The following is a 22958-nucleotide window of genomic DNA, read 5'->3' on the forward strand; positions in this document are numbered from 1 at the left end:
CTTTTGGCAAGTCTAAATGGTGCTGCTATGAACATCGGTGTGCAAATAAATGTCTGTTTGCACCCTGCTTTCAGTTCTCCTGAGTACATTACTAGTAAAAGGACTGCAGCATATGTGGCAGCATACTTAGCTTCCTGAGAAACCAATAACTGCCTGTCAAAGTGGCTGCACCACTTGATATTCCTACCAGCAGTGAATAATTGTCACTATTTCTCCACATTCCTTTCCAACTCTTGTAGTATTCTGTTGCTGTTTTTTAATAATGGCCACTCTAGTAGGCCTTTCTAGATATCAGTGAAATTATATCTCATTGTGGTTTTGATTTGCATTTCCCTAATAGCTAGTGATGTTGAGCATCTTTTCATACGTTTTTTAACCATTTGTATTTCCTCTTTGGAAAAATGTCTATTCAAGTCTTTCATCCAATTTTAAATTGGGTTGTATGTCTTTTTTTTTTTTTTTTTTTTTTTTTTTACTGTTTAAGGAATTTTTATTAAAGCAAGAATTTTATAATCCAAATTACGTTTCCTTGCTCAGTTATCAATTCTGTTATCTAAAACAGAAGTGATGTTCTGAGCTATTCCACAGTAAAGAATTACAAAATTAAAGAAAGGAATGCTTTAAATTTTTGTACTTTGCTGAAAATTCTTTTTCCCAGGGTCTATAAAACATTAATTTGTTTTTATATTTTACTATTTTTTTTTGTTTTTTTTGTTGTTGTTTTTAAATCAATAAGTAATCTAGGGCTAGCATTATGTTTGCTAGCCCTGGCATTTGCTCGGTACATAAGGTTCAAAGTTTCCCTTCCTTTTTTTATTTATTTTATATTTTGCAATGTTTTTTTCCACAATATTTAAGTTTTTCGATGTTTAGATATTTTTCTTCGGTGAAGCACAAGTTTCTTTTCGTGGTCCCTGATCAATTTTAAACAGTTGGAACACCAGTGGCACTGTTAACTGCTTTCTGGGCAGCCTCTTTAGCTTGGTGGGCTTGTAGTACAGCTACAGCTTCATCAACCTTAGAACGGAGAGACTCTGGAGACTCAAGCATATGAAGAAGTTCTGAATTATCAATCTCCAACAACATACCAGTGATTTTACCAGCAAGCGTAGGGTGCATGGCTTGAATAAGAGGAAAGAGCCGTTCACCCAACAACTGCTTTTGCTCTTGAGGAGGGGCAGATGCCAACATGGAAGCAGTCAAAGGTTCCTGACCTTGTACATGAACAGCAGGCTGCTGCATGGTAACTTGGGGCTGTGCATTAAGATGTTGTTGTGGATTGCGAACTCCCGCAGCATATTTATACTGTGGAACGGTGCGGACAGCAGGAGTAGCTGCAGCAGCAGCAGCCGCAGGACGTGGACCCATTGTCTGTGTTGATGTATTAGCAACACGTTGTGTTGACATGACTCGTGGAACCTGTGAAGAAGCTGGTCGCATAGTACTAAATGGTGGTCTAGGAGCGGCTGGGCGTATAGCACCGGGCATATTTTGGAATGGATGAGGTCTGGCACCCTGAGCAGTCCAGCGAGGACTTGGTCTTAGTTGAGCAATTTGGCTAGGAGGATAGTATGCAGCACGGTTCTGAGTCTGTGGGATAGCTGCCATGAAGTAACCTGAAGGAGGTGCTGGCTGGTAGGGGTTGATTACAGGGTTGGGCACAGCTCTTACACTTGCCATTCTCTGCATATACTGGTTGGTGAGGTGAGCCTGGCGCTCTTCTTTGCGCTGAGCTAAAGCTACATACAATGGCTTGGTGGCCACAATTCTACCATTCATTTCGGTAACTGCTTTAGTGGCTTCTTCTGGGGAGGAGAAACATACAAAACCAAACCCTTTGCTGCGACCACCCTCCATCATAACCTTTGCACTAGTGATTGTACCAAATGGAGAAAACTCTTTCCGGAGACGTTCATCATCAATACCATCATCAAGATTTTTCACATAAAGGTTAACACCCTGGTATCTGGTGATTCTATCTTGCTTCATCTGTTCAAATTTGCGCTTAAGTTCCGTCTGTCGTTCCACTTTTTTCTGAGCTCGACCAACGTAAATTTGTTTTCCATTGAGCTCCTTTCCATTCATCTCATCCACAGCTTTCTGTGCATCTTCATGCCTTTCGAAGCTCACAAATCCAAAGCCTTTGGATTTTCCACTTTCATCAGTCATTACTTTCACACTTAAGGCAGGTCCAAACTTGCCAAAGAGATCCTTAAGGCGCTCATCATCCATGTCTTCTCCAAAATTCTTGATGTAAACATTGGTGAACTCTTTTGCCCTAGCTCCAAGTTCGGCTTCTCGTTCTTTACGAGACTTAAATCGTCCAACAAATACTTTGCGATCATTTAGAAGCATCCCATTCATTTTTTCAATAGCTCTTTCAGCTGCTTCCTGTGTCTCAAAATGTACAAATCCGTAGCCCTTGGAACCATTTTCATCACAAACCACCTTACATGAAAGGATGTTACCAAAAGCAGAAAATGTATCATACAGTGCTTTATTATCAATAGATTTGTCCAAATTTTTAATGAATATGTTGCCCACTCCACTTTTGCGAAGCGATGGATCACGCTGAGACCACATGATGCGTACTGGCTTGCCCTTTATAACATCAAAATTCATGGTGTCCAAAGCACGCTCCGCATCCGCCGGCTGCTGGAAGTTCACATACGCGTAGCCCAAGGAGCGGCGGGTGATCATGTCCCTGCAGACCCGGATGGAGAGGATGGGCCCGGCCGGGCTGAACTTCTCGTAGAGCATCGCCTCGGTCACGTCGGGGTGTAGGTCCCCCACGTAGAGCGAGGCCATGGGGTAGCTGGGGGCGCTGGGGTTCATCTCGGCACAGCTGCCCGCAGGGCCACAGGCCGCGACCTTTCCGTGAGAGGAGAGCGAGTGCTGGGGCCGGGGACCGGAGCCGGGGGGAGGGGAGCGGGGGCAAGCGCAGAGGGACAAAAATCAACCGGAATCGAAAACTACTCAACGGCCGCAGAACCGGGTCGATCCCCTGCCGCTGGCTGCTGGCTGGGGAGCGGGGGTGGCGGTGTCGGGTCCGGGCAGCGGGAAGGCCTCGGTCTCTTGGTTCCTTCTTGGAGCTGCTGCGGGGCCGCGGGCGGGCGGGTCGGTCTCGGCTGCTTCACCGGGTTATTTTATAAAAGAGTAAGGAAAAAAAAATAAAAGTCTCCGGCGGGGGAGACGCGGATTTTTTGTAAATTTTTTTGGGTTTTTTAAAAGATTTTTTTAGATTTTTTTTGGATTTTTTAATAATAAATGTGTGTTCCGAGCCCGGAGCACACACTCCGCACTCTCAGCACTAACCGCCGGGGAGAAGGGGCTGTATGTCTTTTTATTGTTGAGCTGTAGGATTTCTTTACATATTCTAGATATTAAACCCTTATCGGATATGTGGTTTCCAAATATTTTCTCACAGTTAAGTAGGCTGTCTTTTCACTTTCTTGACAAAGTTCTCTAATGCACAAAAGCTTTTAATTTTGAGGAGGTCGCATTTATCTATTTTTTTGTTTGCTGCTTGTGCTTTGGGTATAAAGTCTAAGAAACCATTTCCCACCACAAAGTCCTGAAGATGCTTCCCTACATTTTCTTCTGAGAGAGTTATGGTCCTGTCTCTTATATTCTCTTATTGTCTTGATCCATTCTGAGTTAATTTTTGTGTAAGGTGTTGTACCAGTTTGTATACATTATATCCCCCAGAAAAAAGCCATATTCTTTAATGCAACCTTGTGGGGGCAGACGTATTAGTGTGGATTAGGTTGGAACCTTCTGATTGAGTTTCCATGGAGATGTGACCCACCCAACTGTAAGTGACACCTTGATTAGGGTGTGACCTCTTGATTGAATGTTTCCATGGAAACGTGGGTCTTGATTAGTTCACTGGAGTCCTATAAAAGGAGCTCACAAACAGAGGGACGTCAGAGCAACTGAGAGTGACATTTTGAAGAAGAGCTGCAGCTAACAGAGAACAAAACACCCCAAGAGCAACATTTTGGAGAAGGCCATTTTGAAATGCAACCTGGGGGCAAACAGACACCATCCATGTGCCTCCCGAGCTAACAGAGGTTTTCTGGACATCAACGGCCTTTCTCCAGTGAAAGTACCCTATTGTTGATGCCTAACCTTGGACACTTTATGGCCTTAAGACAGTAACTTTGTAACAAAATAAACCCCATTTACAAAAGCCAATTCATTTCTGGTGTTTTGCATAAGGACAGCATTAGCAAACTGGAACAGGTGTGCAACAGTGGTCCTCTTTCATTCTTTTGGATACGGATATTAAATTCTTCCAGCACCATTTGTTGATACCACTTTACACCCTCTAGGATGGTTATTATTTAAAAAAAACCTGAAAATACATGTTTGTGAGGACACAGAGGAATCAGAAGCTTCACACATTTTAAGGGGAATGTAAAATGGTACAGTGCTATGAAAAACACCTTGACATTTCCTCAAAAACGTAAACACAGAATTACCATAGGATCCTGCAATTTCATATATATGTACATTCCCATAAGAACTGGGAACAGGAACTCAAACAGATACTTGTACACCAATGTTCATAGCAGCATTGGGGAAACAACTCAAGCGTCCCTCACAGATGAATGGATAAACAAAATACGGCATATACATGCAATGGAATATTATTCAGCCATAAAAAGGAATTAAGTGCTAATATATGCTACAAAATGGATGAACCCTGAATATATCACACCATATAAAATAAGCCAAACCTGAATGGACAAACATTGCATGATTCCACTTAAATGAAATATCTAGAATAAGCAAATTCAGGGAAATGGAAAGTTCATTAGAATTTACCAGGGGCTGCAGGTAAGGGGGAATGGTGAGTTACTGCTTAATGGGTACAGAGTTTCTGCATAGGAAGATGAAAAAACTTAGGTAATAGATATAGATGATGGTATCTATCTATATAGATATAGATGAATGTAATTAATACCACTGAAACTGTACACTTAAAAATGGTAAAATGGGAACTCTGTACTTCCTGCATGATGTGTCTAAAAACCTACAACTGTTATAATGAAAAAATGGTACAGTGGTGTATTTGTTGTATGTATGTTACCACAATAATTTTTTTTCCCTAAGCTTGAATAGTTTTTTTTTTTTTAAATCTTCATTTTATTGAGATATATTCACATACCACGCAGTCATACAAAACAAATCGTACTTTCGATTGTTTACAGTACCATTACATAGTGGTACATTCATCACCCAAATCAATCCCTGACACCTTCATTAGCACACACACAAAAATAACAAGAATAATAATTAGAGTGAAAAAGAGCAATTGAAGTAAAAAAGAACACTGGGTACCTTTGTCTGTTTGTTTCCTTCCCCTGTTTTTCTACTCATCCATCCATAAACTAGACAAAGTGGAGTGTGGTCCTTATGGCTTTCCCAATCCCATTGTCACCCCTCATAAGCTACATTTTTATACCACTGTCTTCGAGATTCATGGGTTCTGGGTTGTAGTTTGATAGTTTCAGGTATCCACCACCAGCTACCCCAATTCTTTAGAACCTAAAAAGGGTTGTCTAAAGTGTGCATAAGAGTGCCCACCAGAGTGACCTCTCGGCTCCTTTTGGAATCTCTCTGCCATTGAAGCTTATTTCATTTCCTTTCACATCCCCCTTTTGGTCAAGAAGATGTTCTCCGTCCCACGATGCCAGGTCTACATTCCTCCCCGGGAGTCATATTCCACGTTGCCAGGGAGATTCACTCCCCTGGGTGTCTGGTCCCACGTAGGGGGGAGGGCAGTGATTTCACCTTTCAAGTTGGCTTAGCTAGAGAGACAGGGCCACATCTGAGCAACAAAGAGGCATTCGGGAGGAGGCTCTTAGGCACAACCATAGGGAGGCCTAGCCTCTCCTTTGCAGCAACCGTCTTCCCAAGGGTAAAACCTGTGGTAGAGGGCTCAACCCATCAAACCACCAGTCCCCTATGTCTGTACCACAATAATTTAAATTAAAAAAATAATAAAAAACAAAAACAAACTTTAAAAAACTGTACACTCCCACCTTTGAAAGCTCTGTAAATGAGCTCAGAAATTTATGATCCTATGTAACTGGAACACTATGACTGTTTTCTGAGCTGTTTAACACTTCTTGACCTTTGGTATAGAAGACTGGTGTCATCTCTTTCAGGGGCTTGGATACGTAAGTTTTAAGCACAAGTCTTTCCCCTGGCATATATTATGATCACGTTTATGAATAGGGTAGAAATGCATGGGAGGTCAGCTTTTCCTTTTGTGAAAATATATCAAATTGTATGAAATAAAGCAGAGGGAACCTCAAAGCAAAATTTATCTTAACTGAGCCTTTCTCAAGTGAGAGAAACACTCACTTGAGCACTCTACTTTGGCTCTTTTTTTTTTTTCCCTTAAGACAAGGAAACAAGCTCAGTATGTGATGACCCACATACCTATCCTCCCAGTAAGCCTAGTGACCACTGGTGAGGTCACCAGTAAGCAATGTGCTCAGTCTGCTAGTGCTATTTTACCACCACCACCAGGTATGTCACTAGAAAGCTATTTGGACACTGAATAATAGAAAAGGTATCTATTTCTCAGAATTGTGAGAGGACTAACCACATAAAATGCAAACATGATTTTCAAAGTACTTAGTGACACCACTGTGTTTCCAAAATCTAAGACAGACATGAAGGTGAGGTGAGGGGCCTCAGGCCTCTATCACTCCCCTGTGCTTGCAGCACTTGTCATCTCTAACAGCAGCTTTGCTCCTAATTCTCCCAGCTGACCACCATCCAGCCACACTGCAGAGGCCCATAAACAACCTCCCACTCCCCACCCCCCAGATTCAGCTACCTGGCATTAGGGACTATATCTCGTTCACTGCCATATCCCCACTACTTTGAGAGCTTGATATAGCATGGAAATCAATTTTAAATTACCGATGATTTGACCCTGAGCTAGCACTCTTGAGCATGTACTATGGGAGGGCATTCCATGTGCACTGAGTGAAATTATGTACAAATTTCCAGAGAATTACTGAGTTTTATTCTCCTGGCATCACTGCATCAGAGAAGGCATGCTGTAATGCCAATTCCAGCTCTGCCAAAAATTTTATGACTTTGGAAAAGTTACTTCACCTTCTGGTCCTCTGCTTCTCCACCTTTAAATTCACTAGAAGCCCTAAGAACCACACCAGCTTGAAAATACTCTAAAATTAAAACAAGAAAAAAAAGGAAAAGAAAGAAAGAAAGAAGAGAAGAGAAGAGTTAGGAGGAGGACAATCAAAACACTCCTCATTATCGGGACAAAAAATAAGTATGAGAAATTTATTATTAAATAAATTTATACCCAGGAAAAAGCACAAGGAAACATGTGGCCATGACTATTCCCACCCACAGATTTCCATGGCACCTTTCCCAACAAACGAAGTAAGCAAAAATTAAGTGGAAGGGCAAAAATGAGAAAAACATTCCCATAACGCATTAGAATAAGCCCATGCTCTTCTTCCCTAACTCGCTCTCAGGTGAGGACCTTAACTCAGGCTCCACTGATGGGAGCCCCTCACTTCCCACCTGTCCCTAGATGTCCCCACACACAGGGCAGGGGAAGCAGTGTCCCCACTCCTCTAGAAGGCTAGGGCTCCCTTTTGTTGTGCTTGATCCCAGCCCCTCTCGCTCCAGCATCAACTTCTCCATCTCTCCTACTGATGGGCAAATTGTTTCTGTAAAGTATAGTAAGTATTTTAAGCTTGTGGGCCATATAGTCTCTGTAGAATGGCAGCATGAAAGCAGCATGAAAGCAGCCACAAAACAGTACATAAACAAATAGGCACAGCTGTAATAACAGAACATGATTATCTAAAGCAGGTGGCAGGCCACATTTGGCCAATGAACTTGAGTTTGCTGAACCCTGGTCCTAGACCATCTCAGCAGTTTACAAATATGCTCCAAGATCTCCATCTTAAAAACATACAAACAAAAGGCCCTCTCCTTACCCCACACCCTTCTCCAGCTACTGCTCCATTCGTCTGCTACCCTTCTTAGAAGACTCTTCTGAAGAGACACTCACTGCTTTCCTGTCCTCTCCTCATGTCTACCACCCAACCACCTCCTACAGGCTTGTGTCCCACCACCCACCAATTCTGCTCTGGTCAAGGTCACCCAGAGCTTCCAGCTGGCCAGACCTGATGCCCATTTCTATCCTAACTTCTGTGCAGTGCTAAGTTCCTCAAGTCCTCCTTTGTTCCGACTGTTACAATCTGGAACCCAGATCTACCAGAGAAAAGACTTGAAGACCTCCACTGACCCAGTGAATTGGGAACTGAATTAGGAAGGGGAGATCCTGGCAAGACATCCCATGGGTGTCTGCTGCTAACCCAAGAAGTGAGGTTCAGGGGGATGGAGTCTGTGATCACACGGGATGCATCAATAATGTACTACAAGTTGTACAATGGGTCTCTTTCAGCATTTCCATCAGACATGTGCCCCATGAGTGAGTCTCAACATCAAGTAAACACCCTATTTTTAGTTAATTTCCAAAGTAACAGAATAAGCAACACTTTACACACCTTCCAATAACTCCTGACCAACGGAGGCTTAGTCAGAACAGTGGTGGCAGTGTCTCCACCGTGGCCGTTTTGCTTTTTCCATTACCTTCACCTCCTCTCCCTCATACCCCTCTTTCCACTCCCTCAGAAGCTCCCATTTTCAACCTGGGAGGCTGAAATACACTATGTTTGGGGGCGTTTTATTCCAACAACATGGCCTGTTCACATGATGTGCCCTGTCAAATACCTTCATCCTAACTTTTCAGAGAGGAGAATGGAGATTTTACATTACTCTTACTGTTTTTCCTGCAAAGTGCTATCTTTAACCCCCATCCCCACCTGTTTTTTTCCTGGCTCTTTTTGAGGTATGTGTAACTGGGATGTCACAAGCTCTGGGCAGTGGTTCTCAAACTGGCCTCATCCCATCAATTTCTGATTCAGTAGGTCTGGTGGGGCTCAGGAATGTGCATTTCTAACCAGTTCCCAGGTGATGCCAGTGCTGCTGGTCCAGACGCCACACTTTGAGAACCAATAATTTGAGTGTTCCAGCCCCAGCTCAGCCTCTCACTACTTACGTTAGATCCTTAATGAATCTCTCCAAGCCTCATCTGTGCACTAGTGAAATACTGCCAATGCCAGGGGGCCACCTTGCGGAAGAAGCACAAACTATCTGGCCCAGACTAAGTGCTCAAGAAATAAGAGCTCAATCTCCTACCCCGAGTCAGTGGTTCATTTGTCCCCCAACAGTCTTGAGGAGCATACATGTGGACCCGTTGGCCCCAAACTGCCTCTTTCTTAGGAAACTTAATCTTCACCAGAGCTTCAGAAACTCAAGGAATACTGAAACTCCTCCCAGGCAATGTCAACTGAATTTCTATATTTCTCCCTTGAACTATACTTTGAACCATACTTCCCAAATCTTCAAGCAATTATGAACACTGCTTCTGACACCATTCCCATTTGCTTCCCATGATCTGCACTCAACACAACTGAAATTAAATAATTAAGGAACATCTGGTCAATGAGAGTAAGATGCTGACAGTTAAATTTTTTAAAAAATGGTTAAGAAAATCAAACACATATACATATATAAAATAGAACGTATGCATATGTGTAGGGAGGAACAGCAAATGAGAAAAAGAGAAGTACATAAATAAATGCTGGGAAGGATAGGTTCTATATAAAAAATAAAAAATGGTCATATCTGGATAGGATTGTGGACAATCCCACACCTCAGCCACACAACTGCTGTTCCAGTTTGCTAATGCTGCCGTTTTGCAAAACACCAAAAATGGACTGGCTGTTATAAAGGGGGGTTATTTGGTTACACAGTTACAGTCTTAAGGCCATAAAGTGTCCAAGGTAACGCATCAACAATACAGTACCTTCACTGAAGGTTGGCCAATGACGTCCCAAAATCCTCTGTTAGCTTGGAAGGCACATGGCTGTCACCCGCTTGCTCCAGGGTTCTGGTTTCAAAATGGCTTTCTCCCAGGACATTCCTCTCTAGACATCTGTGGGTGTTCTCTTGGTTTCTCCCAGGCAAACTCTGGGCTAGCAAAAGTCTGCTTGCAACAGCCGTCTCCAAAATGTCCCTCTTGGCTGCAGCCATCAAGGGGTACACAACTCCAAGCATGTCTAAGCATCAGTGTCAGCAAGTGTCTGGGCCTGTGTGGCTCTCTCTTTTAAAGCACTCCAGTAATTAAATCAAGACCCATGTTGAATGGGCAGGGCCACACCTCCATGGATATAATCTAATCAAAGGTATTACCTACAGTTAGGTGGGGCACATCTCCATGGAAACAACCTAATCCAATGATTCCAACCTAATCAATGCTAATACCTTTGCCCTCAAAAGACTGCATCAAAGAACACGGCATTTTGGGGGACATAATACATCCAAACCGGCACAAGTGCCATGTGGCAGATTGGGAAGGGACCGTAACCCATACAGACCAGCACAATCCCTGCACTTGGCTCCACTTGCCACAAACATCTCTCCACCACTTGTCCCGATCTCTCCTGTGTTCTTGGCTCCCACTTGAAAACCCTCCTCTACCTAGCCTCAGACTCTCCAAAAACTCACTTTCCTCCAAGTCCTCCCTCACAACTCCCCAGGACAAGGTCATCTTCTCTCCATCTTTCCCCACACTGCTGTCCTTCCAGGTCGACTTCATATCTCTTAGAAAGAGTTCTCCCTTCAACTCCCCTCCAGGAGGGTTTCAGCCCCAACATTCCCAGGACCCCCCCCCCCCATCCCACTGAGGGTAAATAAAATGAAATGTTCTCTGCTTAATAAAGAGGAGGCAATCGCCCCTCCCTTCCCTTCAGGGTATCTCCTTAAAAACATAATAGATTCTCCTGCTCAGGAATTAGAAGAACCTAGTCTGCCTATTTCCTAACGCAAGGCCACAGGCTTCCTGACCTTTGGCACTGTAAACACACACCTTCAAAATGAACTCAGGAGTCTTTCTCCAAGTGAACAGGAGGCCATCACAAGATGCATCTATTTTTCTCTCAAGACAAGAGAGGTTTTAATTATTTCTTTTACTTCATATACTGTGTGAAATTCTGCCCAGACTCTGCACTCTCTCGCAGACTGCTTACATACGTGTCATCCGTAAAGCTTATACAATCAAACGTTTTCTTTTTTTCCATATTGATGTGCATAGGTCTATGTTGCCAGAACTTTTGCTTCTCCCATCCTGAATGGGGTAGCCCCCATTCCCCGCTCCCGGCCCGCGGGTGTGTGCAATCGCCAATCTCAGCCTCCACGCCCCCACACTGTTATTTCAGTCCTCCTCTCATTCCCCCCAGAACCCCTCCAAGTCCCCACCGGCCCCCCAGGTCCCTCCGCATCTCCTCCAGGTCCCCACCATCCCCGTCAGATGCTCACCCTTCCCCAGGACCCCACCTTTGGCTCTTCAGCCCACATCACATCGCCTCCCGCCAGCCCCTGGGCCACTGGGGAGAGGAGGGTCGCCGGGGCAACCTCAGCGGGAGGGACTGTGCGGGAGGAGAAGGCCGAAAGGGTTTGGAGCAGAGGCCCAGCCGCAGGCCAGCGACGCTGCTTACCTGACGCGCTGAGAGAGGCGGGAACGCAACGCGACTGTCGGCCAAATGCACCTGACGAACTCAGACTCCCAGCGCCCTTTCTGAGGCGCCCGGGAGGAGGTGCTCTGAGCCGCTCAAGCGTCCGCGTCTGGAGGTAAGGGGCGGGGATGGACGGCAAGGCGCATGCGCAAGTGTCCTGGCCCGGTGCGCTGTCGATATGGGATCGGACGGGAACGCCACGCGGCCGGGCACTTGGTTCCGTTCGGCTACGCATGCTTGTACCTTGCAGTCTCTTTTTCCGGCTGGTGCCCTCGGCTTCTACGCCGGAAGAGGTTTGTTTTCTTCTTAAGTTATTTCCTGTTTCATCTCCCGGTATCGAGTAAAGAATAAGCAGTTGGAATCCGGGAGTCCGGGTTTCGAGCCCCGCTCCTTGCCTGGCTCGGTTTTGACTCCTGGGGGCCGCGGGGCGCCTCGTCCCGCAGCCTCCCTCCGGGCGGCGACCACCGGGGCGCGGGGGATGGACAGGGAGACGCGCGTGTTCGCGGAGAGGCACTTCCGTGGCCTCCACGGGTGTCTCCCGGGCGGAGCCTGCCGGACCCCGGAGCGTGCTGACTTCATCGAGAAGCCGGACTCCTTCTCCTACGCCGATTTCTTTAAGGGCTACCTGCTCCCCAACCTGCCCTGCGTTTTCTCCAGCGCCTTCACGGAGGGCTGGGGCAGCAGGAGGCACTGGGTGACGCGCAGCGGGAAGCCCGACTTCGATTATTTGCTCCAGAAGTATGGTAAGGGCAGACCTGAAGGGCGTGAGGGTCGTGGGATGGGCGTTTTCCTCGCAGCAAATTCCAGAACGGGATTAGAGCCGGTGCCCTCTGACCCCTGCACCTCCTCAGAGTTCCTTCAGCTAAGGTCAGTTTGCGGAGGGCTGCAAAGGAGGGGAGCCATTGGGGATTTGGGGGAGGGCAAAGCATGAGTGGCTCCCTCGGAGGCTTCACTGGATGACAGTGTTGACAGTGAGCTGGAAGGCCCGTGGTTGGAGACAGGTAGTTCAGCAAGAGGCCAGACCAGGGTCAGTGAGATGGACAGGCGTGGATGACTCTCAGAAAAACCTCATGTTCCGTGTGCAGAGCACAAACTGCGCATGCCCTTCTTGTTTTAGGAGACATGGTTGTACCTGTTGCAAACTGCGGAGTGCAGGAGTACAACTCGAACCCCAAGGAACACATGCCCCTCAGAGATTACATTAGCTACTGGAAAGAGTACATCCAGGAGAACTACTCCTCTCCACGGGGCTGTCTGTACCTCAAAGACTGGCACCTGTGCAGGTAAAGGGGCTTCACATACTGACTGTGGTTCAGCCGACTTGCTAGAACTGAATGAACCCTGAGGCTTGACTGACTGTGTGGGCCCACAGGCTGCATCCAAAGTTAGGAGTTTAGTCAAGGTGAAAAAACCAGCTCCTCAGCAAGGCTAGAAGTGTCATTCTTTCTAAACATTGACATCTCACAGTGCCTGGCAGGTGTTGGCCACTGTGAACACTGTGAGCTTCGTGCAAGTGCAGTCACACACTTCTATCTTGTGTTTGCCCAGAGTTGTCCTGGATCCCCTCCTCTGCCCCACCCTCCATATTTAACTGGCAGCCCCCAGCCTTAGCCACTTTCCTTCTAGGTGCGCCTGAAACCAGCCTCTCCTTTTCCTCCCCCTGCTTCTTCAAATCAGGCCCTGCCTTCTCTGCCTTAGTTGCTGCTGGGGTTTCCTGATACAACCACCTCAAATCTTCTCCTCCCTTGCTAGTCTCTCTAAAGGTTGTCAAAATGACTTCTCTAGCACAACCATGTCCTGCCCCATGTTTGAAATCGTCACTGATAAGACCAACAGAAACTCTGTAATACGTGTTCCGAATCTTTCAAGGTCTGTCCCCACTTACCTCATGCTTCTTCCACCTGGGGAGCTCCCACTTACCCCTCAAGATCCTATTAATATGATGCTCACTCTGAGAAATGCATATCCCTCTTGCAGGCAAGGTGGTCTCCCCCAGCATGGACCTGACTCCTGCCCAGTGATCCCCCTCTCTGTGGGAATCCACAGGTTTAGTATCAGTTTCCCTCTCCTACAAGTGTCCTTTTCCCAAGTAGAGACCATGATGGTCATTTTTAGATCCCACCCCCTGGCACAGGGCCCAGCTCATAACAGGCGCTCAATATGGAGTGAAAGTATAAACAAATGAATTCTTGTTTTGCCCATCTGGAAACTAAGGCTCAAAAAGGTGAAATGAGACTAGAGGCCAGGCCCTCGTGATTACCAGGACAATCCAGTAGTGCATGACAAACAGCTGGCACCTGGCACCCCAATGCAAAGCATCCTCGGAGCTTTTTGCCATACAGCATTAAGCCAGTTAAACCATGGACCAGATACATTAATGCACTGATCCCAGCACTCAAAGAGCTCCTGTTCCAGTAGTAGAGATAGACACATGTGCCTAAACACTATCATGCACTGTGGATTCAGGTTTCAAATGAGCTATGAATGGTATTTTGGTATAAGTTTGTCCCAAATATTGCATGGGACATACTTATACTGGAAAATCATTCCTTGTGTATTTGAAATTTAATTTTGACCAGGTGTCCTGTATTTTTATCTAGCAACCCTAAAAACTAAAAAGGACAGAAGCCTGGGATTTTATTAAAAAATAAAAAGTACAGAAGAACGTCAGTAGAGGTCATAAAGGAGGTAATAAATGAGTAGGGTTTTTAAGGATGAATAGGAGTTCACCAGGTGCACAAAGACTGACAAGACAGAAGGAACAGCATGATGTTTTGGGGTGGTTTCATGCTACCTAGGCGTTTTCCTCTCATTGCCTCTGGCCAAGTTAATATGTCATCCTGTCCACGTGTGGTTCTCTCTAAAGGGTCTCCCCGATGGAGGACGTGTACACCCTGCCAGTGTACTTCTCATCAGACTGGCTGAATGAGTACTGGGACACCCTCAATGTGGACGACTACCGATTTGTCTACATGGGGCCCGCAGGCACCTGGTAAAGCTGTCTCCACACCACCTTTGAGCCTGGGTGCCCATGGTGCAACCTGATGGGCTGCAGGACCTGCCCTTCCGCCCTCCTGACTGCTTCTCCACTCCCACCATCTTCCCAAACAGCTCCCTCCTGAACCTTCCCTACTAGCATCTCAGCCTTTCCCTAGAACCTCTTAGAGATTCCCATTAGCAAGGTCCCAGACTTGGGCTGCGAAGCTTGGCATTCCCAGGCCCTTCCTATTTGGCCCAGCCCATTTTTCCTCCTTCCCCTCCTTCCACCCAGAGCCTGTGCAGCTTCTGTGGAACATTCTAGGGGACAGGGCAGGAGGTTTGGACCACCCACCTGAATTGTAGGCCAAGATCCTAAGGAGAAGGGGGTGTTCCTTAGCACAGATGTTAGAGCTAGGGACCCTTTGTCCCACATGAATGAGAGTGACCAGCCTGCTTTACTAGCAAGGCCTTTGGGATGCTTTAAGCCCAGAGACAAACCTGCTCTGCAGAAACCAAGCCCATGCCCCAGCCCATCTAGGGCATGAACCAGGAGCTCTCGCCCCAGGTCGCCGTTCCATGCCGACATCTTCCGCTCCTTCAGCTGGTCTGTGAATATCTGCGGGAGGAAAAAATGGCTCCTCTTCCCGCCAGGGCAAGAAGAAGCCCTGAGGGATCGCCACGGCAGCCTGCCATACGATGTGACCTCCCCCGCGCTCCTGGACACCCGCCTGTACCCCTCGCACATGCACTGTGAACCTCCCCTGGAGATCACACAGGAGGCTGGCGAGATGCTGTTCGTGCCCAGCGGGTGGCACCACCAAGTCCACAACCTGGTAAGGCTGAGCCTCCTCACCCTGTGCACCCTGGGGGCCCACCCACCTGGCACATGGGTCTCTGCCATCGGGACATGTCAGGAAGCCCTGCCGGAGGCCCAGCCACAGCCCAGTGCAGGGCTCCCATGTCTCCCCACTTGGCCTTTGGAGCTTCCAGTCTACCCATTTCCAGGTGGGGCTGCCCCTGTCCCTCCATCCTTGAAGCTCCTCCGTCCCTCAGAGCCTGGTCTAGATTCCTTCCCTAGGCTTTCCCAGGCGTCTTCAGGAGGGCAGTACATACCCCTGGCTGACCGTGCAGTGGGCAGGCCATCTGTGGGGGAGCCTGCAACTGAGTCCAGGGTCTGGGAGTGGAGCAGGGCGTGCTCTGGGGCAAGGTGAAGTCCCACATGCCTTTGGAAGGACTTTTGGTACATTGCCGAGGGCCTCCCCAGTCTCTGTTTCTTCCCTGGAGCAGCAGTGGGCAGGGGGCTCCCTGCACCCCCACTCTGGGCCAGCACCCAGGCCCTTGGGACACCCTCAGGCTCTCCGTGGACTGAGTGTGGACTCAGATCGCTTGCCCCCGTACCCTCCTCTCTGCTTAGCAAGCACAGACAGCCTAGGGTGCCCTGTTGTGAGCAGAGAGGCTGCCCTTCCTGGCCATGTTGCAGACTAGGGGACTGGGGGGTGGGGTTGACCGTCCCTGCACTGGGTGTCATGGGGCCAGCCATGCCCTGCTCCTTCCAGGAGGACACCATCTCCGTCAACCACAACTGGGTCAATGGCTGTAACCTGGCAGCCATGTGGCGCTTCCTACAGCGGGAACTCCAGGCCGTGCAGCAGGAGATCCACGAGTGGAGAGACACCATGCTGGACTGGCACCACCACTGCCAGGTATGGGCTTGGCAGGGGTGGGCCTTCTCTTCCCCTCCTCCAGAGGTTTTAGCCGGGCCGGACTCCATTTCCCTGGGATCTTGAGTGTGGACTCCAACCTCTCCCTCATCAGCTTTCTCCAGGGTACGGCAGTGAGCTGTGTTCTTGGAGAAAAGCAGGAAGCAGCCCCCAACCTGTGAGTGGGTAGCATGCTGAGCCATGTCCCCCAGCATTGGTCCCCACGATGGAGCGTGATGGGTTCTGCAGGCTGCAGTTGGGGGTGGGGAAAGGGTCCCCAGGGCCAGGGCTGCAAAAGGGGTGTGGGTGTCAGAGAGGGCTTGCCAGGGCCAGAGCCAGAGTCTGGGGTAGGGGATCGCATCAGGCCAGCCTTGCAATTAGAGGGGGTATGTCACTGGGCTCAGGGCTGTGGACTAGGCTGGTGGTGGCAGTTCGCCGGGAACTGGACGGCAGCCTGTGAGGAAGAGGTGGTCACCAGCACTGCAGCCTGTGGAGGGCAGACCACTCTGGCCTGGGTTTTAATCTCAGGGCCTGGGTGGTCACCAGGGCAGGGTCTCTATTTGGGATATGGCCACCAGTGTCAAAGCTGCACGGTGGTTGCAGCCTGAGGGTGAGTGAGCAGAACCAGGCTGCTGTCTGGCGTGGGCAGGGTCGCCAGGGCTGTGGTGTTGGGGAGGGGATTGCAAACCCGGCTGCGTTGATCAGACACATCTGATAACTGTGAAACAACTTAGCCGCTTGGGTGCCTCTCTCTTTCTTGTCCCCAAGTCTTCGTCCTTAAGGTCAGCCCATGGGGTGTTGTGCAGCAGGGGCTCGTCCACAGTCCTCAGAAACTCACGAGGTGCTGTCAGTGAGCATGCCTCCCTTGGCCTCTCTTGTCTCGGGCCCAGGTGATCATGAAGTCCTGTTCCGGGATCAATTACAAAGAATTTTACCACTTTCTCAAGATCATCGCTGAAAGGCGGCTCCTCACCCTGGCCGACGGAGCGGACACAGGGAAGCCGGAGGGTGCCTGTGGGGCTGGGCTGGGCCCCCAGCAAGCCGCTTTTGACATCAGCCGGATCGCCGAGGTGCTGGCCTCAGTGACTGCCAACCCTGACTTCCAGAGAGTGGACACCAGCACATTCTCACTGCAGCCCGGGGACCTCCTACAGCAGCTGGAGGAGGCTGTTGCTGCCTCTTTGTCCTTATAGTCCCATGCTGGGAGGACTCGGTGCTGCACACCTGGACCTCCTCAAGCTCCAGGCGTCCCTTCCGTGAATAAAGCACTGCCCTTGGCCGTGTGCCTGGGCCACCCCCCTCCCTCCTGAGCCTCTGTTACCTCCATGGCTGATGGGAATGACTCCTGTGAGGGTCGACATGGTCTTCTGAGGGTCCCATGTGGTCCTCTGATGGTCTGATGCAGTCTATTGAGGGTCCCACGAAGTCCTATATTGGTGTGACCTGGTCTTGTGAGGGTCCCATGTGATCAATGAGGGTGCCGCGCACTCCTGAGAGTCTTCCGTGTGGTCCTGTGGGGATCTGACATAGGTCTGTTGGGGGTCAGGGGTCCCATGCAGTCCCTTGAGGTTCTTACATGGCCCTGGAGGGTCTGACCCAGTCATGGCTATCACCTAGCATAGTTTTGGACTCTCAAAAATCGACAGCCCCTGCAACCTGCCAGTGTTTCTGTTGGGATTTTCTTGAGTGAGGCCTGGCCAGGACTGAGAGCTCCTGGTCAAGGGAGAAAGTGGGTTTGAGGGTATTGGTCCGTCTGAACTGCAGTGAGAGGCCTTTGTTCCTGAGGGAGGCAGGGGAGCATGCTGGGACTCCGGAGTGGGCTGTGGTGTCACACAGGGTCAAGGCTGCTCATGGGGCTGAGGCAAGCCTGAGGGTTTCCATACTGGCTGTGAGGCCCCATTCCCACCTGTCCTCACTTGTCAAGGGAAAAGCAGCTAGCTGATAACAGAGGCTTAAAAGGCTGGACACTGGTGTTCATTCACCTAGCAGAGTCCCAGTAAGTCGCCCGTCTCGGGTCAATGGGAATGCCAGTGGCAATCTGCATGTCATTGCTCCTCATCAATTCAAGCCCCTTCCGGGCCCCTCGGGATGCCACAGCTTCCTGCAAAGCCCAAGGCCCTTTGTTCAGGCAGTCAGGTTCAGTGAAAGCAGCCAGAGAAAGCCTAGCTGTGCCCTGCTCTGGTGTCAGTAGGTTTGTGGGTCTCCACCCACCTCTGCTACCCCACACCCTCTTTGTGGCTCAGCAGACACCACTGAGCCTCTTGTGGGTAGAAGTCAATCTTGGGCCCAGGTGGGATTCTCAGGTCCTCCCCAGCCTTCCCACACAAGCTAAGGTCAGGACACCTGCAGCTTACTACTGCATGTCTGGCCCCATCCAACTTCCAACCCTTGTCCGCTCTGTTATTCAGCATTCATTGTTGCACACTCAGCTGTTCTATTAAGAATTCTTTTACTCTCAGCAATGAAAACTCCACTCTTTGAATACTCGTGTAACATCCAATCTCTAGCACATGGGCTCCACGCCATTGAAAAATCACTCTGCAGTTGCAGCTGGTGTGATTCAACCATGATTTTGCACACTCACTGTATACTATTCAACAATCACTCTTCGAACAGCCACTGGGGCCAAGTTATTAACTGCTCTTTTTCACTCATTCTGCTCTATCCAACTTCCTCTCATAAAGCCATTTTGTGCCATTCAGCAATCTCTCCTTACACACTCACTGCAAATCAACAAGCATTCTGCACACTCGGGCCAATTCATCATTGTTTCTTGCACATTAATTTTACATCCAAATTCCACTTCTTGCACCCCCTCTCTAAGCCATTCAATAAACAACTCTTTCACAGTCAGCTACGTATGATTCAATGGCCTCCCTTGGCACCCTCGTTCTATGGTACCCAGTGTTCATCCACACACCCACTACATGCCGTTCAAAAGCCATTCCTTGCACATTTTGTTATTCAGGTGCAATTCTTTGTCCACTCACTCTCTATGATCCAGCTACTCTACTTTGCAAACTCATTCTGCACCATCCTACTTCCACACTTGAAGTACACTCCCCTGACATTCAACCATTATTTCTTGTATACTTCATACTGTTAAACAAATTTCTACATCCGCACTGTGTGAACTACTTTTTACACATTTATGAGGAATTGCATAACCTTTGCATACTCATTCTGTACAATGCCCAGTATTTACACACTCCAAAATCACTCTGTTCTGGTTTGCTAATGCTGCTTTTATGCAAAATACCAGAAATGGATTGACTTTTATCAAGGGGATTTATTAGGTTACAAATTTACAGTTCCAAGGCCATGAAAGTGTCCAAACTAAGGCATCAACAAGAGGATACCTTCACTGAAGGAAGGCCAGTGGCATCTGGAACACCTCTGTCAGCTGGGAAGGCATGTGGCCAGTGTCCTTTGCTCCTTGGTTGTGTTTCAAAACGGCTTTCTCCAAAATGTCTCTGGGCTTCTGTCCTCTCTCTCAGCTCCTGTGCGTCCTTGCTTCTGTCTCCCAGGGTGTTTCTCTTTAAGCGTCTGGGGATCCTCTCTTAGCTTCTCTGGGGCAAATTCTGGGCTTCATCTCTTAGCATCTCCAAACGTGTTTCTGTGTATATCTCCAAGTGTCTCCAAACTTCAACCTCTATGTCACCTCTTGAGCTCTCCTAAGTGCTCCAGTGAACTAATCAAGACCCACCTAGAATGGGCAGGGTCCACACCTCCATGGAAATGATGTAATCAAAGGTCTTGCACACAGCTGATTGAGTCACGTCTCCATCGAAACAATCAAAAGTTCCCACCCTAATCAAAAGACTAATAAGTGTGCCTCCAGAAGATTGCATTAAAGAACTAAGCTTTTCTCATGGACATAATATATCCAAATTGGCACACACTCCACACAATCCACTGTATGTGAGTCATAGCCACTCAACACAATCATTTGGCTACATGCACATTCTCTGTGTTCTATTAAATATCTTCACAGTCGTTCTGTGTTTAAACATTCATTCTTTGCACACAATTCTGTACCACTCAAATGTTAATGCTTGCACACCCACTCTGCCTTGTGGCAATCACTCATTGCATACTTTGTGCTAGTTAACAGCAAAACTTGCATTCTGTTTGATTCAATAACTTCTCTGCACAATCAGTGTGTACCATCCAACTGCCACTTTGCGTACGCACTCAGTGTCATTTAACCATCTTTTCTTCCACACTCAGGTATCCTTTACAAGTGGTTATTCTTTACAAACTCATTGGGTGCAATTCAGAAACACTCTATGCACACTTATATTTTCCTTCTGTTTCCACTGCCAACCCAATATGTGCTACTTGGACAATCCTTACCAACTTGGTTTGATTCAACAACTGCTATATGCACACTCATTCCACTGTGTCCAACATCCACCTCTTGCACAATAACTTTGTGTTATAGAACAACCACTCTTCACACTCACTGTAAGCTATAACACTCTGCCATTATATGCAACTCCTGCTCTATCCAACACAACCTCCTGCCATTCACTGTGTAATCATTCATGCATACTCACTGTGTATTCTGCAATGACTGGATACACTATAATTTAACAACTACTCTTGGCACAATAATTCTACACCACTCAACTACCATCCTTTCCCACCCACACAGTGCAAATAAACCACTTATACATGTACAATCACTGTGTGTTAACTTAAGAGTGGTTACTTTGAACACACTGTCATTCAGCAAGCACTCCATGCACACTTACTCAGATCTTCCAATTTCCATTCCTTCCTCACCCACTCTCTGCTAGTCGCAATCACTCCTTGCATGTTCACTGTGTAGTTTCTCTTACTACTGTTGAAAAAGTCACTGTTACTGATTCGGGAACCACTGTTGGCACCCTCATTTTTCAACTTCCAAATTCCACTGCTTTCACTCCTGCTATTTATCATTCAGCTTTAACTTTGCAAGCATACATGCTGTATGCTATTTTAAAAAAACACTTGAAAACTCACTATTTGTGATTCAATAACTGCTTTTGGCACATTCATTCTATTCTCTATCAGCCAACTTCCACTCCTTGCACACCAACTCTATGCTATTCATCAGTCACATTTTGTGCAATGTGTGGTGTTCAACTGGAGGGATTTACTGGCCCTGGCCAGTCCGTGAGGCCATGAGATGGTGCCCCAGGCCAGGCCATGGTCCTGTGTGGGTTCCTGCCACTGGAGCAAATCCCAAGTGTTTTTATAAGTCTCACTCCAGAGGTCAAGACTGGCTCCAATCGGACAGGAAGGTGTGGGACCCGAGCTCTCCTGCAGCCTTTAGCGGGTTCTGATTTTAGGATATGCCCACCTAAAATATGCATGAATTCTCTGAAGAAGGAGTGGGCTCAAGTTGAACAGAGGCTGGGGAGAGTGGGCTGGGCAGCCTGTGGTCTCCATGTGGAGCCAGGCATGGAAGCCACCTCACAAGGATGTTTCTCCATCACCCCCCAGTGGTGGGGTTCAAAATGGGCCTGCAGAGGAAACCTGAGGAGGGCACCTCAGGCCTGTTGTAGTCCCACAAGGGTGCAGTTGTTGGATGCATCTCCCAAAAACATTTCCAAGTCCCTCTCCAGAAATGGGAATCTGGCCTTGGCCAGCTTGGAAGACTTGGGGAGGGCATCTCTGACCCAAAAGTCCTGTGATGTCACCAGGTCTGACTCCTGAAATTTTTTGAAGTCTCCCTGTGTTGGGAGAGAATGGCTGGACTGACCAGAGATGTCCAAAGGTAGGGGATGGAGATGCCTGGGCTCAGCTGCAGTCCCCTGTGGTGGGCTCATTTGTAGGCTGCACCTCTGCAAAATGATTTTCTGATCCCTGCTGAGAAGGTGCAAAAGGCTGGGCCATCTCAGGATGCATGGGAAGGTTGCTCCTGACACAGTTGACAGATGCCTCTTCCTAAAAATTTTCGAAGTCTCCCTCTGGAGGGAGAGGAATGGCTAGTACATTCAGAGGGGCCAGACAAGTCCAAATACCCAGTGGCAACAGCCTCTTTAAGATCAACTATCAGATGCAGCCCCCTTCCCCATACTGTTGACACCCCCTGCGCCAGTTTGAATGTATTATGTCCCCCAAAACGCAATTATCTTTGATGTAATCTTGTGTGGGCAGACATATCAGTCTTGATTAGATTGTAATTCTTTGCGTGTTTCCATGTAGATGTGCCCCACCCGACTGTGGCTGATGACTCTGGATAATTTCCATGGAGGTGTTGGCCCACCCATTTAGGGTGGGCCTAAATTAAATCACTGGAGCCATATAGATGAGCTAACAGAAGGAACTCAGTGCAGCTGAGAGTGACGTTTTGAAGAGCAACTGAGAGTGACAATTTGGAGAGAAGCTGAAGCCTAGAGAGGAACATCCTAGGAGAAAGCCATTTTGAAACCAGAACTTGGAGCAGATGCTTGGCCACTTGCCTTCCCAGCTAAGAGAGGTTTTTCAGACGCCATTGACCATTCTCCAGTGAAGGTACTCAATTGTTGATGCATTACCTTGGATACTTTATGGCCTTAAGACTGTAACTGTGTAACCAAACAAACCCCCTTTTATAAAAACCAGTCCATTTCTGGTGTTTTGCATTCTGGCAGCATTAGCAAACCAG

At 47.9% G+C, this 22958-nt stretch overlaps 3 protein-coding genes across 12 annotated transcripts in view; 1 reads left to right on the forward strand and 2 right to left on the reverse strand.

The window, feature by feature from the left end:
• The window catches only part of LOC119507832 (synaptosomal-associated protein 47-like), a 110431-nt gene extending 98667 nt beyond the window's left edge, over window positions 1–11764 (reverse strand). The window contains exon 1 of the mRNA XM_037801011.1: window positions 11625–11764. The gene's annotated coding sequence lies outside the window, so the exon portion shown is untranslated. The remainder of the gene's footprint in view (window positions 1–11624) is intronic.
• On the reverse strand, window positions 483–3324 carry LOC119507826 (polyadenylate-binding protein 1-like). Its single transcript, XM_037800992.1, has one exon. It carries the CDS (start codon window positions 2833–2835, stop codon window positions 925–927), a length of 1911 nt encoding a protein of 636 aa, XP_037656920.1. The 5' UTR covers window positions 2836–3324; the 3' UTR covers window positions 483–924.
• Window positions 11765–11931: 167 nt separating the features above from the next.
• Window positions 11932–22563, forward strand: LOC119507828 (2-oxoglutarate and iron-dependent oxygenase JMJD4-like). Of its 10 annotated transcripts, none has more exons than XM_037801003.1 (7): window positions 11932–12385; window positions 12760–12925; window positions 13620–13688; window positions 14509–14634; window positions 15187–15454; window positions 16158–16324; window positions 22517–22563. In XM_037801003.1, the coding sequence occupies exons 1-7, from the start codon at window positions 12121–12123 to the stop codon at window positions 22539–22541; spliced, it is 1086 nt and encodes a 361-aa protein (XP_037656931.1). In that variant the 5' UTR covers window positions 11932–12120; the 3' UTR covers window positions 22542–22563. The 10 variants fall into 10 exon arrangements, with proteins under 10 accessions (XP_037656931.1, XP_037656932.1, XP_037656933.1 ...); XM_037801004.1 differs by lacking the exon at window positions 22517–22563 and adding an exon at window positions 17090–17242; XM_037801005.1 differs by lacking the exon at window positions 22517–22563 and adding an exon at window positions 17212–17347 and having other exon boundaries at window positions 11935–12385.
• Window positions 22564–22958: the final 395 nt, after the last annotated feature.

Source organism: Choloepus didactylus, chromosome 13 (genome assembly GCF_015220235.1).
Source record: "Choloepus didactylus isolate mChoDid1 chromosome 13, mChoDid1.pri, whole genome shotgun sequence".
NCBI lineage: Eukaryota > Metazoa > Chordata > Mammalia > Pilosa > Megalonychidae > Choloepus > Choloepus didactylus.